At 34.6% G+C, this 18,731-nt stretch overlaps 1 protein-coding gene across 1 annotated transcript in view; it reads left to right on the top strand.

Moving 5' to 3' along the window:
* The first annotated feature begins 5,833 nt into the window (after nucleotides 1-5,833).
* Nucleotides 5,834-18,731, top strand: part of LOC123537875 (islet cell autoantigen 1-like) — a 44,118-nt gene continuing 31,220 nt past the window's right edge. Inside the window, exons 1-3 of the mRNA XM_053529877.1 lie at nucleotides 5,834-6,216; nucleotides 16,727-16,760; nucleotides 17,002-17,179. Of these exons, the coding sequence (XP_053385852.1) occupies nucleotides 16,756-16,760; nucleotides 17,002-17,179 (183 nt within the window). The 5' untranslated portion in view covers nucleotides 5,834-6,216; nucleotides 16,727-16,755. The remainder of the gene's footprint in view (nucleotides 6,217-16,726; nucleotides 16,761-17,001; nucleotides 17,180-18,731) is intronic.

The following is an 18,731-nucleotide window of genomic DNA, read 5'->3' as shown; positions in this document are numbered from 1 at the left end:
GACAAATTAGGGGCAATTACGATAATAATTATTGAAAGCAGTGCCAACAGATTATATTACGTTAATTTTCAAGTTTAAATTTTAATTATAAGATAGCATGGTTAAATTTTTAAAAAAGATATGAGTAAATTATTTCAGGCAGTTTTCTTTATACCATCAAGTGAAAAGAAATATCTAAATATATTGATTCTAAAATATATGTCTTCGAATATAGAAGCATATATGATAAATTTGTACAGAAATAAATATCAATAATTAATCTGTCATAAATAATTCCCTTTCTAAGAAATGAATATATTTTGCAGATTTCTTGATTTCATCCATTCAAGCTGTCTGTTTGATAAAATCTTTCAGTTATATTAAATTGTTGCTCTGTTGTATTGTAAAAATTGTTACAAACAACTATTGAGTGGAAAATGATATTTAATTAGTCCTTTGTAGGTACACTTATGGTTTTTGCACATTTTTTTCCTTCTCAAAGTAAGTAATTGCAATTGCAATTATTAGACTAATAAATTACTTTATCTATGTGATTAAGTGTTAATCACACCTTGGATGTTTAAATTGTCTGTACAAGATATTTGCAGTTATATACGTAGGTGACTTTACTCATTTGGCAAGATTTTGTATTTTGTATATAATATTAAAATTTCCACCTAAATTTATCATCTTTTATGATATACATGTTCGAGCGTTACTACTGTTTAAAATCTGTCATTATGCCTGCAAGACCAGGTAAAAAAAACCTGTGTACAGACTCAGAGATGTATGTTATGCTGCTTAAAGATGCAAAAATAATATAACAGAAAATAAAAAATATATATATATATAATATAACATAACAGAATATTCTAGTATGACCGTTCAATAAAATATTATCTGATTTTACTAGAATAATGTTATGCTGCTTAATGACGCAAAAAAAAATAATATAACAGAATATTCTAGTATGTCCATTGTATGAATAATTACTAATTTGATATTATTTGATTTTACTGAAAATGTTTTGTTTATTAACGATGCAAAAAATATATATAACAGAATATTCTAGTATGTCCGTTGTTTAAAGAATTACAAATTAAATGTTAAAGTCTAAGTAAATTTAACAATCTGCTTGATAAGCAGTAAAGGATTATTGAATCTGTCACATATTTCCTTGACATGAAATTGAAATTTAGTTTATTTAATTTAAACCCATTATAGTTAACATATGATATTTTAAAATAATCTCGAAATAATATTGACAATTTGAAAAGCTTCTCCCTTATTTGTATAAAATATTAATTATGAATTATTTGAACACAAAAGTTTTTCCCCACATGTCAACTTTGATTAGGTTAGATGCATGTTTAAACTTTGCTACTGTATAATCAAGTAGCAGTATAGCACTGCCCTTTAATATCTTGTTTATCACACATTAATCAGGCTGATTAAGTGGGCACACTTTTTGATTATACAGATTTGTATGATAATGATAATCTTGTTTATTATACATTAATCAGGCTAAATAAGTGGGCATATTATATAATGGTTTTACTTTTCTGTAAATATATATCTGATTTCTTGAAATGACATTAAGTACAGTATATGAATTTGTTAAGGTACAAAATTAAAATAAGGTTAATCAAAATTTTCAATGACTTTAGTGATTAGTATGTTTGTAGAACTTTTGATAAGCAATGCAATTGTGTGTTTAATATTCTATAAATATATATCTGATTTCTTGAAATGACATATAATATAGTATATGAATTTGTTAAACTAAGGTACAAAATTAAAATAAGGTTTTAAAATCAAAATTTTCAATGACTTTTAGTGATTAGTATGTTTGTTCATAGAACTTTTGATAAGTAATGCAATTGTGTTTTTTATTGTTCTGTAAAAATATATATAATATATGATTTATTGATATGACATAATATTATGATATAGTATGGATTTCTTAAAAAATCAATAAATAAGGTTAATTAAAATTTCCGTTGACTTAATTGATTAGTATGTATGTATATAGAACTTTTGATAAGACATATAGTATATGAATTTGTTAAGGTACATTATATCAATATATTATAATTATTATATCGATAAATAAGGTTAAATAAGATTTCATGATTTTAGATTGAAGACAATAAAGTTACTAATTTTTGATTGTGTTGTTATGTGATACAGACAAAATGCATATTTATTCATGAGACATTTATAACTTAAGCACTTTGTTAGCTGGCCATGCTATCTTATAATTAAAATTTAAACTTGAAAATTAAAGTAATACAATCTATTGGCACTGCTTTCGATAATTATTATCGTAATTGCCCCTAATTTGTCCATAGTGCATCTTTAATAGTCTTTAGTGGCCCATAGTGCCTCCTTAGCGGTCTTTGCTAGGAAAACTGCCTGAAATAATTTACTCATATCTTTTTTATTTTAACATTTATTTCTTAGATTTTTCTTAAGGGCCCTTATTGTACCCTAAGTCACCCCTTAGTGGTCCTTAGTGCTCACTTAGAGGTCCTTAGTGGTCCTTTGTACCTCCTTAGTGGTCCTTAGCGGTCCTTAGTGGTCCTTAGTGGTATATTGCAGGACCCTGCGAAAGTGGGTAGAATAAAACGGAATGAACGGAAAGGTTAGCTTTCAGAAATCGACACTTTTTTTAAAAAAAGATACCTGAGCTGTATAAATCTGACACTTTTACATAAGCAGTAATAAATATACCATCATTCCTCTAATATGTAAACATGCGTTACATTTTGTTTGTGTAATTTGCAAGTTAGGTTTACTAAATACTATCCGATAGCCACTGCAAACAATTTTTAAGCAAGGGTAACTGAAAGTTATTTGCAGAAATGCAAATAACACAAAACCATCTTACAAACAGTACCATCTGCAAAATACCTTGGCATAACTATATCACACAACCTTACATGGAATGACCACATTGACAACATCACCAAAAAAGCAAATCAAACATTGGGTTTCCTAAGACGTAACATCAAAGTGCACTCAGAAGGGTTAAAATCACAGGCATACAAAACACTTGTACGGCCCCAGCTGGAGTACAGTTCCACTGTGTGCCCCCCCCCCCCCCCCCCACTCTGAAACTCTTATTGATCAGCTTGAGTCTGTGCTGGACCAAGCGTGATTACGGCCGTACATCCAGTGTAGACAACATGCTGACTTCCCCAAATTGGCGACGCCTTGCATTCCGTCACATTGACCAGCGCCTGGTTATGTTTTATAACATCTTCCATAACCAGGTCGCCATCCCACTACCGGACTACCTAACACCCAACACTAGATCTTCCAGAACCAGAACCACTCATTCCCAGGCATTCGTTCAAGTTTCACCCTCATCCAACTATCATAAATTTTCATTCTTCCCTAGAACAGTATATCATTGGAATGCCTTGCCCTCAGATGTTGTCAACTCGTCTGGGTTAGTGTTCAGTCAGGCTGTAAGCCAGATTGAGCACATCTCACCTTAAATACACCTGTCCTATTTTTAACTTGTTTTTAACCATTCTCCTTCTTTCTTTTTACTACTATTTTTTTACTCGTTTTAACATTCTTGCTAGTTGACGCGCAAAGTCTAGGTCCCCAGCAGGGGTTTGACTATATATGGAAGATAGATAGATATAGATAATGCATCTCCGAATAATATAAACTGTACTTTCCAGCATAAAAATCACGAACAGTCTTTCATTTCCCTTCTCACCAACCTTTACAGTTATGGTAGTAAAGATGTGGAAAGCATTATTAACAGGAATGTGTAAGAAATTTGTTACCAAATAAAAATAATGCTTAGGATTCAGACACCACGGAATAAAAGCCAAACATGCACAACGGGAATGCAAGTAATCCCTAAAAAGTCAAACCTCTGTTTATAAAGTACTTATGGCAGATACAACAGCGCTTATAAATCCATGCACTGACACACTAAAATGTAAATATGAAATCCATTACTTTTAAAATTGATTTTCAGTATTCGTAGTGACATGTGGTATATAGAAACCTTCGGGGCCGGGGGAGTGGCGGGGGGGGGGGGGCGGGGGGCGTCAGTGTACAGAATATTTCCTGCGACTTTACAGGTTGGAATTGTGTCTTAGTTCTAATTTACCTTTTATTTTTGGTATTATTCTACACATAGAAATTTGGTCAAATTTGACACTTGATTTTTGAAAATCGAGTAAACGTTCAAGGCTGTAGAGTGGCTATGTATGAAATTTAATTCAAACGTACACATTGAAATTACGGATTTTATTTTCGCCCGGCAACAGGAAAATCGTAATACTTACAACAACTGTTTTGCAAATGTAGCCAAAATTTAACATAGGCCTTCTTATATTTTACATCAATTATCTGCCAACTAGAAGCGTTGAAACTCTTGTCCAACATTAATTCCTAGATTTCTACTTACGTCATGCTGTAGTAAGGAGAACATTGAAGCAACAGATAATGAGATGTGCATCGCTGTGTCATCAGCAAACAATCTTACCTTAGAATCTTAGAATATATCATGTGTTTTGGCAAGCCGCTAATGTAAATAAGAAAGATGAAAGGAAGCAACAAAGAACCCCTGGGAATGCTAGATGCAGCAGGGGCAGATTCTGATGTAGCACCATTTGATACCACAGTTTGAGTCCTTTTGTTAGAAAAGATATGATTCACTTGAGAGTTTTTATTCTTATATCATAATAATGTGATTTTGAGGCTAGTTTTCCATGATTTACCATGTCAAACACTTTACTTAAGTCGAGTAGAAATCTGTCTATTTGACTTTAGCTGTTTCAAGTCTTGAGAAGATCTTTAAGAAACATAAATAGTGTGTTTGACAGGACAGTTTTTCGAGAAAAAAAAAACATTTTGTAATTCATAGAACAATTGAGATTAATTGAAATATCTGTTTATGATAGATGCTTCTTTGCATATGCTTCTATGTGTTCCAGGGTTTTACATACGATATTGGGTAATGAAATTGGTCTATAAGTCACATGGTCAGTTTTGGCGCGCGCCTTTTATATGTAAGTGTGTCATTTGCTGATATCCACTACTTAGGGACAATTGGAGCGGGATAGGGGATACCTCCTTACACATGTACACGGTTTTCAGGTTTTCATGCAGTTTGTCTAATTTCATCTGGATACAACGATGCCTTATCGGGGTGGATATTTTTCAGTTGATTTTCTATCTCATGCAAGTGGGCATAATGACTATGTATTTCATTTTATAGGTTGCATAAACCCACATCTCTACTTTCTTGGATATTCATTTGACAGAAGGTGAAAACAGGCTGAAATTGCATATTCAGTACATTTTTGATGACCGTCCTGCTCATGTTTGCGTTGACGGTATGCTACTCCAATTGAGTGCTCCATGAATGAGTGTTTACAATAATTATTTTTATCCCCAGTATAACAGTATTTCTGTATAAAGGATACCTTATTAATATTCGAAATATGCAGATCTTACGTTTTTTTTTCGGCACAGATGTTTGAGTTATAGGTATTTTTTGTGTAGCCCCAATGCATTGGGATCTTTTGAATTTCCAATACAGTTTGTCACGTTTTCCGTAGAAACGCTTTAATTCAACTTCAGTATAGTTAAATAAGAATGTGCCTTTATTGATGCATTTCTGAAGTAAAGTGCACATATCTGTCAGATGTCACTTAGCAAATGTATAGAATCTGTCCAAGATATAGTTAACTAAAATCTCTAAACATTCTTCTTGTGTTGCCGCCAGCCCAGATTTCAAAAGCTTAAATCATGATTTGATTAAGAAAAACTGAGAATCTAGTTCTCAGACCAAATAAAAATTATGTGGTTGAGCACTTAAACTTACTGGAAACCAAATGTTTTTTTTTTTATTATTATTATTATTATATTTTTAATTTGCACGACTATTTTGAGATAATAATTATCATAAATATGCTATGAAAAAAATGTGATGTAAGTCCAGAACCTAGCTTCTTATTTGATTGCCTGATGAATGCAAAGTATTTTTTTTTCTTTTTTTTTTCTTTTGTCTTTTAAGAAATCCTCAAATTATGTTTTTGTAAAACTGACCATAAATAGCTCTCATACAGAGCTCGATTAAACTTAAGAACTGTAGAAAATGTTCCAATATTTTTTTAAACAAGCGTGTTATTGATTATCATAACAAATATGGCGGATGTAGCAGCATCTGTGTTGTAATTTGTTGCTATTTTGCCACGTATTTTGGTAATAATGCTACCATTTTTTCAATTCTATACGCTTTTGATTTATAATATTTCATTGACATGTTTTGCCTATCAAGATGTATCTATATTTTATGAAATGTTTGTATGAAACACAAAAAAAGTGAGAAAAAAAATCAGCACCAGTCTCACTGCCACAGCGGACAGATGGACGTCGTGATAATTGTTCACTGAGTTAAGTTTTAACAAAGAAAAATACAATGGTTTGTCTACGTGTACTAATTTTGCAATAAAATGAATGGGGCGCTGCCTATCCTTGTGGGGGATGAACCTAATTATCCTCACCCAATTATCCTGGCTACTCCCATTGCGGTGTGTCCTTGGGCAAGGCACTTTGTAGTTTATACCAATGTGGACGCATTGGTCGAGAGGGCTAAGATGCTTTCCTACTGAGGTGGAGCCAGGTGAAGGCTCCTGGTTCGAATCCACTCCCATTGCGGTGTGACCTTGGGCAATGCACTTTATCACGATTGCCTCAGTCGACCCAGCTGTAAACAGGTCCCAGAAAAGTTACAAATTAGTTATATAGCTAAATCTAGCCATATATAACTATTTCTAGCTATAAAACTAATAACAATTGTTCAAAATATGTGAATATCAAACATAAAATAGTTATTATCCCATTTAAGTGGAGTATGAGACAAAAGACAATCACAAAAAATGGAGATCTGTTCAGTTTCAATACCAGGGCCTCCGCTGTCGATCGCCATTGTCGCCATTTGCGATAATTTTAAGAATTTGGCGCTAAATTTTGCGAACTGGCAAAAATAAGTGGCGCATAGTTTTTTCCGTAGTGATATAAGCGGCCCAATAATTGGTTCCCGATACACGTGTTTACCTAGAGGCTGGTAGTGAATAAAATCGATAACCAGTCTAGGCGGTGTTGACAATTGGACTATTGAAGTCGGTTGACACTTTGAGAAGATAATTGCGTAATAATGTGTGAATTGATGATTAACCAGCAATCAAAACATCTGCCAGCTTGTATGTTTGACCTCTGCCGAGAATTCACCAAAATTAACGCCGATAACGGTGTACTTTATGTGTTGCGATTTTTTACAAAAAAAAAAAGATCGACATGTTTGTGGCATGCAGTTGTATGACTGACGAATTTTAAATAAGTACGAAAGATACATTTAATTTGTTAGTTTTTGCAAGATAATTTTGTAATTCCTCAGTTTTCATAAAAGATTTTAACGATGGATCCGAAAACAAAAACACATCGACCTCAATTTGTATCCTGGACCTGGTTAATTTCTTTGAAATCTTCAGAAGCTGGAAGATATCACTTGCTACCATGGCTTCTTAAAAATCATTAGACAAGTGTTCAACTCGACCTTTTAGAATAGAAAAAAATCCGAATTTTCCTTTCCGAAAATAAATGAGTCATGAAAAATTGGTAATTCTGACCAAAGAGCTATAAAAATAAAAATTACTTCTACAATAAACTAATGCACCTTCAAAACTTGTTATTATTCCTAATGAAATTATTTACAATATTTTATTTCTCTATGCACACTATGACAGCCAACTAAGAGAAATAAAAGTGGCTCAGAACTTTGGCTCAAAAATGGCTCTAAAGTGGCTCCAACTTTTTCAAATTGGCGAAAAGGTTGGCGACAAGTATGAAAAACCCAGAGGAGGCCCTGAATACATGTTGCGAATTTCTGCAATAAGTCATTTATAAATTTGTCATATACACAATGATTATCAAAAGTGAAAAATTCAGTAATGATTTATTTCAAAATACTGCCGCAGTTATTGAAAATGTGACTATAAAGATCTTGGTTTTGTGTCATTGTCTTTCATCTTACAAACCTTTTGGACATGATAATGACCATTTTGCATCTTATTTTGACATATTTTGCCATATTGGTATTGGTTTTATAGTTACTTCTAGCTATATATAGCTAGATTTAGCTATATAGCTAATTTGTGACTTTTCTGGGACCTGGTAAATGGGTACCAGCAAATTGCTAGGGTAACGTATAATTGGTTTTAACTGTTCTTAAAATAGTGTCGCTCAAAAGTTCTACAGAGCTTAAGTTGATTGTTTCACAAAGCGACAGTAAATAAAATTTACCTTTATGATCACGATTGCCTCAGTCGACGCATCTGTAAATGGGTACCAGCAAATTGCTGGGGGTAAGGTATAATTGGTTTTAACTGTTCTTAAAATAGGCCTGGTTGCTCAAAGGCTCTACAGAGCTTATGTTAATTGTTTCACAAAGTGACGGTAAATAAAATTTACCTTTACGAAAAAGGAAGGAAGTGGCTGGGGGTGCAGTAACCGGACCTCTAGACAACCCTTAAGGGCAGGCTAGAGGTCCAGTAATCGCTATTAATACTGAACTTTTTTTGCAAAGAGCTAGGAGACCATATTTTATCTTTAAAAGCGGGAGATGATTTCAAAAATTCGTTTTTACTGGACCCCTAGCCACTTCCTAAAGGGAATGCTAGACATTTCGACACCAAGACATTTCAATGCCAAGGCACTTCAAGTTCAACCCCAAAATTGAATTTCCTTGGATGTTTCGACCCCAAAGACATTTGGACGTTTCGACCCCAAAGACATTTAAAAGCCTGCCCGCTTAGCTCAGTAGGTAAGAGCGTTGGTCTAAGGATCGCGGGGTCGCGAGTTCGATCCTCGGGCGGGGCGTATGTTCTCCATGACTATTTGATAAACGACATTGTGTCTGAAATCATTAGTCCTCCACCTCTGATAATTCATGTGGGGAAGTTGGCAGTTACTTGTGGAGAACAGGTTTGTACTGGTACAGAACCCAGGAACACTGGTTAGGTTAACTGCCCGCCGTTACATGACTGAAATACTGTTGAAAAACGGCGTTAAACCCAAAACAAACAAACAAACAAAGACATTTAAACCCCATGACATTTCGACCCCTCAAATATAGTTTTGATCCAATGTTACTTTGACTAGTTTCTGAGAACAATTATAAACACCTAAAAATACAATTTAGGGAATCTTTTTGAGGAAATGCTGTTACTGAGTTAGGCCATTTAGTATTAGATTATATAAGATGTGTGTGTGTAGTTTGTTAGTATTGTGCACAATTAAATACTCGTAACTAATCTAAAATAATATGGTTTGTTCAATTTAATAATCATCAGAAACATTTACACAGTCTGCTTGATTAGGTGTCAGTCGTCTGAAACATAACATAGTTTAACACCTCTTAAATTAATCAATGGCACAACACTGTCTATTGTGTGGTCGTTAAAGAATATCTTAATCTTTGGACATCGAAGTAGTCTCATTAGAACTGGCCGGAAAACGCAGATATACCAATAACTTTACTTTTTCATGTTTAACTCTCCCTTTACCATAGTATTAATAAAGATCCCATTCTTCAACATATAAATTTTATGGCATATTATTAATGACATTTAATAAAAACCTGGGTCCATTGATATCTTTATCAGTTCACAAACTCTACTCTCAACATGTTAATATAGAATTTCAAGGTTATTGGCATAATCAGCCAATATCAATTTGCCTTAAGCCATTACAAATAATAAGTAAGAAATATGGCAGCACAGCAATATAATTACACATAGAAAATATACATGATTAGTTCAGATTAAGAAACAGTCATAACAAACTTCAAAAGATATATGTTGTATTATAATACATACAGTAAAATCATTTAATTTCGTTGGCATAAATTTTCGTGGTTTTTGGTCAAAACGGCAAATTTCGTGGGGATATGAATTCGTGGATTGCAAGTTTTGAACATAACATGAATTGGAATTTTACTTGTTCATTGGGATTAAATTTCGTGGATTGACTCAACCACGAAATCCACGAAAATTAGTCCCCCACGAATATTAATGATTTCACAGTAAATAATTCATGTTGTACAAAACAACAGATTGTAAAATATCAAATACACGGCCTGTAAACACTGGCTCATCCTCTTTAAGGAGATGAATTGAAAAAAGAGCCAATGATACTTCCGAGGAGGCGCTAATGACCGGAACTTTATGCAGAATGTAAACAAAGAAGAAGGGTGAGTAGATTGTTTCCTTTCTCAGATAAATGTAAGGCCCTATTTCAAAAAATAGCCAATGTAGTTCCACTCAGAAATGATTATACTTTTTATATATGCAGGCCATTTTGCAAGGTAAATGCATTCCTTGACGTGAGAACTTTTGAAAGTTGGAAAATGGGGCAAGTTCGAACCAAAAGTGGAGATTTACCCATATATTTTGTCCCAATTTACACATATAAGAGTAAATATACATTGTACCAATTTTTCCCATAATGGTATGTTAAATCTGTATTATTTATGTGTTTTAACGGCGGGTTTTACCCCTCTATGCTCAATTTTGGCTAAGAGGAGGAGCCAAAGCCTTGGAGGAGGCACAAAAGTCCATAGTCGGAGCCACTGACCAGTTCATTTCCTAGGTGATGAACACTCGTATAAAGCGTTTTCGTTCTCGCAATGTAATATCTATTCCGTTTTAATGTTTATAATTTGATGCTTGAAATTGTATTATACTACCCAAATGCACATAATCTACCTAAAATAACAAGAGCTGTCCATACGACAGCCCACTTGACTTTTCTCAGTACTTGACTCTGAATTAGAGCTTTGCCAGTAAAACTTAAAACTCTAAGTTAAAAAGTGGCATAACTCTGTCAAAATTCAATCAGAGTTATAGAGATTGTTTCTCCTGGTGTAGACTTTGATAGTAAATATAACTGTTTTAAGTTTCAAGTCAATAGCTTTGATAGTAACAGAGATATTTGACTTTATAAAAAAACAATTTCCAATGGCGACGCCGACTCCGACTGCGACGTGAACACAATATCGTTTTGACGATTTAAGCATTGCTGGTCATGTTAGAATGTACACTTTATTTATAAAACTCCCTCGATATTTTTGCTCAATTGTTTTTTTTTTTTTTTTTTTATCTTTTCAATATATTTATGTCTTTTCTAATTCATTTAGAAACAATTTATTTAAGAGTTATTTGAAAGCATAAATAAAATCGAGAAAGGCAGCGATACTATATAATGTAAATATAAGAAATGATTTTTTTTTCGATATTCTGCAGAATAGGATCGGCAAATCAGTGAATCGCGCTAGCTGGAAATTAAGTATCAACATACATGTTTCCTTACAAACGTTATTTAAGTAAAATTAGAAAACTGTATTTATAATTCTGTAACTGTAAGCTCAGTAACGGTCAATACCCATTCTTACTACGTAGCATTAATTATCCCCCGCCGATGAAATCGGGAGGGGGGTATTGAAATGGCGTTGTCCGTCCGTCCGTCTGTCCGCAGCCATTTCTCAGTAACTACTTGGTAGAATTTCATGAAACTTGAAATAAACATGAACCAACATACTGCGATGATGCCCGTCAAGTTTTTTTTTTGATTGGTCAATTTCCCTCAGAGTTATTGCCCTTGATTTAATAAAAAAAGTTCGTCTGCAGCCATTTCTCAGTAACTAACAGGTAGAATTTCATCAAATTTGAAATAGACATGAACCAAGATACTGTGCTGATGCCTGTCAAGTTTTTTTTTTGATAGGTCAATTTCCCTCAGAGTTATTGCCCTTGATTTAATGAAAAATGTCCGTCTGTAGCCATTTCTCAGTAACTAGCAGGTAGAATTTCATCAAACTTGAAATAGACATGAACCAAGATACTGCGATGATGCCCTTCAAGTTTTTTTTTTCAATTGGTCAATTTTCCATATAGTTATTGCCCTTTAATTGTTTAAAAATCCACAGATCTGTACATAACAAACCAACCAATTCGAAGAATTTCATTAAACTTCTTTCATTCTTTTCCATGAACATTTATTATAAACATGTGATGTTGTGTACCTACACTTGGTCACCCCCCCCCCCCCCCCCCACCAATTTTTTTTTTTTTTTCATTTTTCGTTTTCTATCAATATTTATAATCACCATGTAAACTGTTGTATCCTCACCCCAGCCCCCACCCCTACCCAAACAAACCATTCATTTTCTTTTAATTTGATTTTGACTAATGAAATTATTTGCTTCTTGGTAACATTCTTAACTTTTTCCTGGATATATTTTTTTGCCGTTCCTCAACTCTGACCCTTTCGGCGGGGGGTTCCAATTCATCGAATTTGCTTGTTAAAAACAAATCTGACATCAAATATTGCCTCAACAGATGGCACCCTCCCAGTACTAAATAACAACTAATTAATATGACTTTGACTGCAGAACGACGACTGACAAACGGACAAGGATAAGACAAAAGCTGTATGATACATGCGGTTCGACAGGGGAATAAATATATAACGTTTTCAGTTTCTTTGTTATCGTTAGAACAGCTGGGAGAGGTATTTTGAGTGTTAGCATTTTCATATACGTATATGTAATCGAATTAAGCAATTTACAAGTAAACAATTATATTTATTTAGCATTTGTAAGTACCTAGTGAAGCACATATTGCAATTGCATTTCAAGACTACCACAAAGTTAACACTAACTATTAAAAAATCCAAAATGCGTTGGACATGAAAACCGTTGTGCGTTAGGAAATGTCCCTTTCACAGAAAATATCATAATTATACAACTTATAACGCCATGATAGCCCATCATTAGATAAGTGCAAAAGAAAAGAGAAGTGCAAATATCTCGTAATACATTCTAAGGAAATGAATAGGATGTTGTTAAAACATCATCCATCAGATGTTTGTCACAATCCAAGAAAATCATGATAAAGATCTGGTATGTGAGAATTGATGACACATTAAAAAAAACTAAATTTCAAAGTGCTTTGGCTCCCACTCCGGTTCTTAATGCCTCCTCTGCGGCGTTGGCTCCTCTAGATGGTGATAAATGCACGTGTACGGGATAAACACGCTAGTAAACCACGTAAGTCATGCAGTAGTAAGATATGCTTTTCAGCAAGGTTGATGCAGGGACTATAAAATCTTAAATTTGTGTAAATAAGGGTGAAATATATGGGAAAATGTCCACTTTTGGTTTGGACTTACTGTATTTTCCAACTTTCAAAAGTTCTCACGTCAAGGAATGCATTTACCTTGCAAAATGGCCTGCATATATAAAAAGTATAATCATTTCTGAGTGGAACTACATTGGCTATTTTTTAAAATAGGGCCTTACATTTATCGGAGAAAGGAAACAATCAACTCACCCTTCTTTGTTTACATTCTGCATGAAGTTCCGGTCATTAGCGCCTCCTCGGAAGTATCATTGGCTCTTTTTTCAACTCATCTCCTCAAAGAGGACGAGCCAGTGTTTACAGGCCGTGAAATACTGACAAGAGATTTCCAAGCTATAATTCTCTATAATATGTGCAATGAATAAAACATTATCAGACTAAAGTAAAATTCAAATGCATTACATTAAAATTTTAATAACAGAACCAGAGAAAAAAGGGTGCTATTCTACTCGCCCGGCATCAGCATGTCCTTTCGTGGTTTAAGTTTTTCGACAACTTTTGTTTTTTTTTAGCTCACCTGTCACATAGTGACAGGGTAAGCTTTTGTGGTCGCCCTTCATCCATTGTCCATCTGTCCACAATTTCCTTGTGAAAATGATAGAGACCACATTTTGTATTTGATTTTTATCAAACTTGCACACAACTTGTATGGGCATAATATCTCGGTTCCTTTCGAAAACTGGCCAGATCTCGTCATGGGTTCCAGAGTTACGGCCCCTTAAAGGACCAAAATTTGCCGTTTTTGGCTTGTGAACATGATAGAGACCACATTATTTTGCAATCAGTTTTAATCAAACTTGCACACAACTTGTATTGGCATAATATCGTGGTTCCTATCAAAAACTGGCCAGATCCCATCATGGGTTTCAGAGTTATAGCCTCTTAATGGGCCAAATTTTGCTGTTTTTGGCTTTGTGAACAGGATAGAGAACACATTTTGCAATGAACTTTAATCAAACTTGCACACAACTTGTATTGGCATAATATCTCAGTTCCTTTCGAAAACTGGCCAGATCCCATCATTGGTTCCTTAAAGGGCTAAAATTTGCTATATTGACTTTTGTAGCCATATAGAGACTTCATTTATGGGTTGATTTGATACAAACTTGCAGAATATCTTTAACAACAATACTGTAAAATCATTTAATTTCATGGGCATGAAATTTCATGGTTTTGATCAAAATGGCAATTTCGTGGGGATATGAATTCATAGATTTCAACTTTTGAACATAAAATGAATGGGAATTTTACTTGTTCGTTGGGATTAAATTTCATTGATGACACAACTGTGAAATCCGCGAAAATTAATCCCAAACAAATATTAATGATTTCACAGTAAATCTTGGATTCCATTATGAATCTGTCAGATTCAATCATAGGTTCTGGAATTACGGCCCCTGATTGACCCCTGAAAGAGCCATAATTTGGTAATTTTTACCTTGTGAACACGATAGAAGTGACATTTTATATTTGATTTTAACCACACTTACACACTGGCTAGATGGGTTCTAGAGTTACTGCTCCTGAAAGTGGCAACATTTTCTATTTTGAACCTTTCAGCCATATAAAGGTTTCCTTTATGCTTTGATTTGATACAAACTTACACAGAATGATTATCTTGATGATCTCTAGGCCTGGATCTAAACTTTGTCATGTCGGGTCAAAAACTACATGTAGGTCATCAGGTCAAATCTAAGGAAAAGCTTGTTAAAAACTAGAGGCCATATTTTTGACCCTATCTTCATGAAACTTGGTCAGAATATTTATCTTGATGATTTCTAGGTGAAATCAAAGGAAAACTGGAAAAGCCTGTTAACACTCTTGAGGCCACATGTATGACCCTATCTTCATGAAACTTGGTCAGATTGTTTGTCTGCTTGAAATATCGCATGAACTTTTAGTCTAAGTTTTGTGGGGTCAAAAACTAGGTCACCAGGTCAAATCAAAGAATCAGCTTGTTTACACCCTAGGAGCAAATTTTATATTCTATCTCCATAAAACTTGGTCAGAATGTTTGTTATCATGAAGTCTAGGATGATTTCAAATCTGGGTCACATGGGGTCAAAAACTAGATTACTAGCTCAGATCATAGGAAAAGCTTGTATATGCTCTGGAGGCAACTTTTTTGCTCCAATCTTCCCAAAACTTTGTCAGAATGTTTGTTTTCATGAAGTTTTGGACAAGTTTGAATCTGGGTCATGTAGGTTAAAAAACTAGGTAACTAGGTCAAAACAAAGAAAATGCTTGTTTACACACAAGAGGCCATGTTTTTATGCCCAAGGCATCTACAGATACGGGAGGCATATAGTGATCGTCCTGTCCGTCCATTCGTCCGTCCATACGAGGTTAACCAAATGAGAAGGTTTCATCTAGCATCAATACCCCTAACTAGAATGACTTGATACTAATGCAGATGTAACCTGTGACTATTCCTCATCTTCAGACATCAACTGACCTCAGTTTGACCTTGACCTTGAACTTGACCTCGTTTTGGACATGCTTTGTATCGACAAGGATGCCACCGGGGGCATCAAGCATTTATTGAACGCAGCTACTTGTTTGGTCCAATCTTAATGAAATTTGGTCAGAATATTTGTCTCCATGAAATCACCAGGTAAAACATGTTTACAGTGTTATGGTATGTTACACAGGTGAGCGACCTGGGGCCATCTTGGCCCTTTTGTTCTTTGTTTCTATTGTTTATATCTTACTGTAACTTCACATAACAATGTTCAGCACGCAAAAAAAGTATGTGCAGGGGCTGGGCCCATTATACCCAAGGCCAAGGTCACCAAGTTGTTATACTTGGAATTGTTTCCATGTTAGGCCTGCCCGCTTAGCTCAGAAGGTAAGAGCGTTGGTCTACAGATCTCGGGGTCGCGAGTTCGATCCTCGGGCGGGGCGTATGTTCTCCGTGACTATTTGATAAACGACATTGTGTCTGAAATCATTAGTCCTCCACCTCTGATTCATGTGGGGAAGTTGACAGTTACTTGCGGAGAACAAGTTTGTACTGGTACAGAATGCAGGAATACTGGTTAGGTTAACTGCCCGCCGTTACATGACTGAAATACTGTTGAAAAACGGCGTTAAACCCAAAACAAATGTTTCAATGTTAAATTTTTTCGAAAGCTTCATTTAAAGACACATCTTTGACTTGAAATTTAAAAAAATCTTTATAATCATCATCGATCTACATCTGTGGTTACAATCCCCATAACTCTAATTGTATTTTTGACAGAATTATACTCCTTTTATACTTAAAGTTTGTTTGGCAATCTTCGCTTTCTGGATATAACTTTAGTACAATATAAGGTAATGAAACAGAATCAAGGAATATTGATAAGGGTTACATGTCACAATCTAATATTGGTGTTATAGAAAACAAACTTAGCTTATACTATAGTCATCACTCGATGTATTTAGAAAAAGGAAAAATTTGTTCAAAGACTGGTTTTGAAAATTTCAGATAACAAAAAAATTGTTAGTTCAACTTGTGTTTATGTTATTCCCAGGTTCAAGACAGAATCAAGTGAAGCCAGCCATGTCGTAAGTACTTTATAAAAAAGATTAAAAAATTTTTTTTTAGATTTACTGAAAGATGTGCTTGATACATGCTTTAGTTTACTCCTGTTTATATAATGCATCTTTTTCAAGATTGATGCAGCAAAAGTTTACTAAGTAGGGCCTCTATGACTGAAAATCTGAAATTCATTTCTAGTTTCATGTAATAAAACATTTTATTAATTTGTCAGTTAATACCCATAAATTGGCACCCCATTACTTACAGAACACATGGGTATTCTGGTAGTCAGTATGACAGGTTTGTTGAGCGTCGAGAGACGTCGACTCTACACAAGTTCAAGGAGACATTCTGGACAACGAAACAAGCAGTGATACAAAAACTCGGGAAGAAGGAAGATGAGCATGTTGTTGCTTCTGATGCTGAACTAGATGCCAAACTGGAGGTACATTCTGCTTTCCATTTTGAATAAGAGAGAAAATTTCAAATAAAAAAATATTTTTTGTGCATAAAGATTACAACTCCGCTCTATGAGATATAATGGAGAACTTACCTAAATGTGTTACCATTGCTTCCATGTCCACAATCAAAACTTTGTTAAAGATTTGATGCTCATTCACTTGATCTATATTATTACTTTATACATTAGCTTCAAACTTAAAAAGTTGTTCCTCGTCATCATCTGCATCATGACACAGGGCCTAAGCTCTTGCACCAGTATGAAATAAGCCCCATTATACTTAAATTTTTTACAAAAAGCCAATTTTGGCATTTATGTCCGAAAAATATGAAGTTGCTTTAATAGGCCTAAAAAAAATCTTTGTTTCCGGTAACATGCTGAAAAAAATTAGGGTAGGTAGGTCGGAATTTTTTTTTTTTTTTGAATTTTTTTTAGCTCACCTGTCACATAGTGACAAGGTGAGCTTTTGTGATCGCGCAGCGTCCGTCGTCCGTGCGTCAGTGCGTGCGTGCATAAACTTTTGCTTGTGACCACTCTAGAGGTCACATTTTTCATGGGATCTTTATGAAAGATGGTCAGAATGTTCACCTTGATGATATCTAGGTCAAGTTTGAAACTAGGTTACATGCGGTCAAAAACTAGGTCAGTAGGTCTAAAAATAGAAAAACCTTGTGACCTCTCTAGAGGCCATGTTTTTCAAAGAATCTTCATGAAAATTGGTGAGAATGCTCACCTTGATGATATCTAGATCAAGTTCGAAACTGGGTCAACTGCGGTCAAAAACTAGGTCAGTAGGTCAAATAATAGAAAATCCTTGTGACCTCCCTAGAGGTCATATTTTTCTTGGGATCTGCATGAAAATTGGTCAGAATGTTCATCTTGATGATATCTAGGTCAAGTTCGAAACGGGGTCACGTCCGGTCCAAAACTAGGTCAGTAGGTCAAATAATAGAAAAATCTTGTGACTTCTGTAGAGGCTGTATTTTTCATGGGATCTGCATGACAATTGATCAGATTGTTCATCTTGATGATATCTAGGTCAAGTTCGTAACTGGGTCAACTGGGGTCAAAAACTAGGTCAGTAGGTCTAAAAATAGAAAAACCTTGTGACCTCTCTAGAGGCCATATTTTTCACAAGATCTTCATAAAATTAGTGAGAATGTTCACCTTGATGATATCCAGGTCAAGTTCGAAACTGGGTCAACTGCGGTCAAAAACTAGGTCAGTAGGTCAAATAATAGAAAATCCTTATGACCTCTCTAGAGGTCATATTTTTTCATGGGATCTGCATGAAAATTAGTCAGAAAGTTTATCTTGATGATATCTAGATAAAGTTCGAAACTGGGTCACGTCCGTTCTAAAACTAGGTCAGTAGGTCAAATAATAGAAAAACCTTGTGACCTCTGTAGAGGCCGTATTTTTCATGGGATCTGCATGACAATTGATCAGATTGTTCATCTTGATGATATCTAGGTCAAGTTCGAAACTCGGTCAACTGCGGAGAAAAAACTAGGTCAGTAGGTCAGATAAAAGAAAA

The sequence above is a fragment of the Mercenaria mercenaria genome, chromosome 18 (assembly GCF_021730395.1).
Source record: "Mercenaria mercenaria strain notata chromosome 18, MADL_Memer_1, whole genome shotgun sequence".
In the NCBI taxonomy this organism is placed as follows: Eukaryota; Metazoa; Mollusca; class Bivalvia; order Venerida; family Veneridae; genus Mercenaria; species Mercenaria mercenaria.
This window is presented reverse-complemented; position numbering and strand designations above follow the sequence as displayed.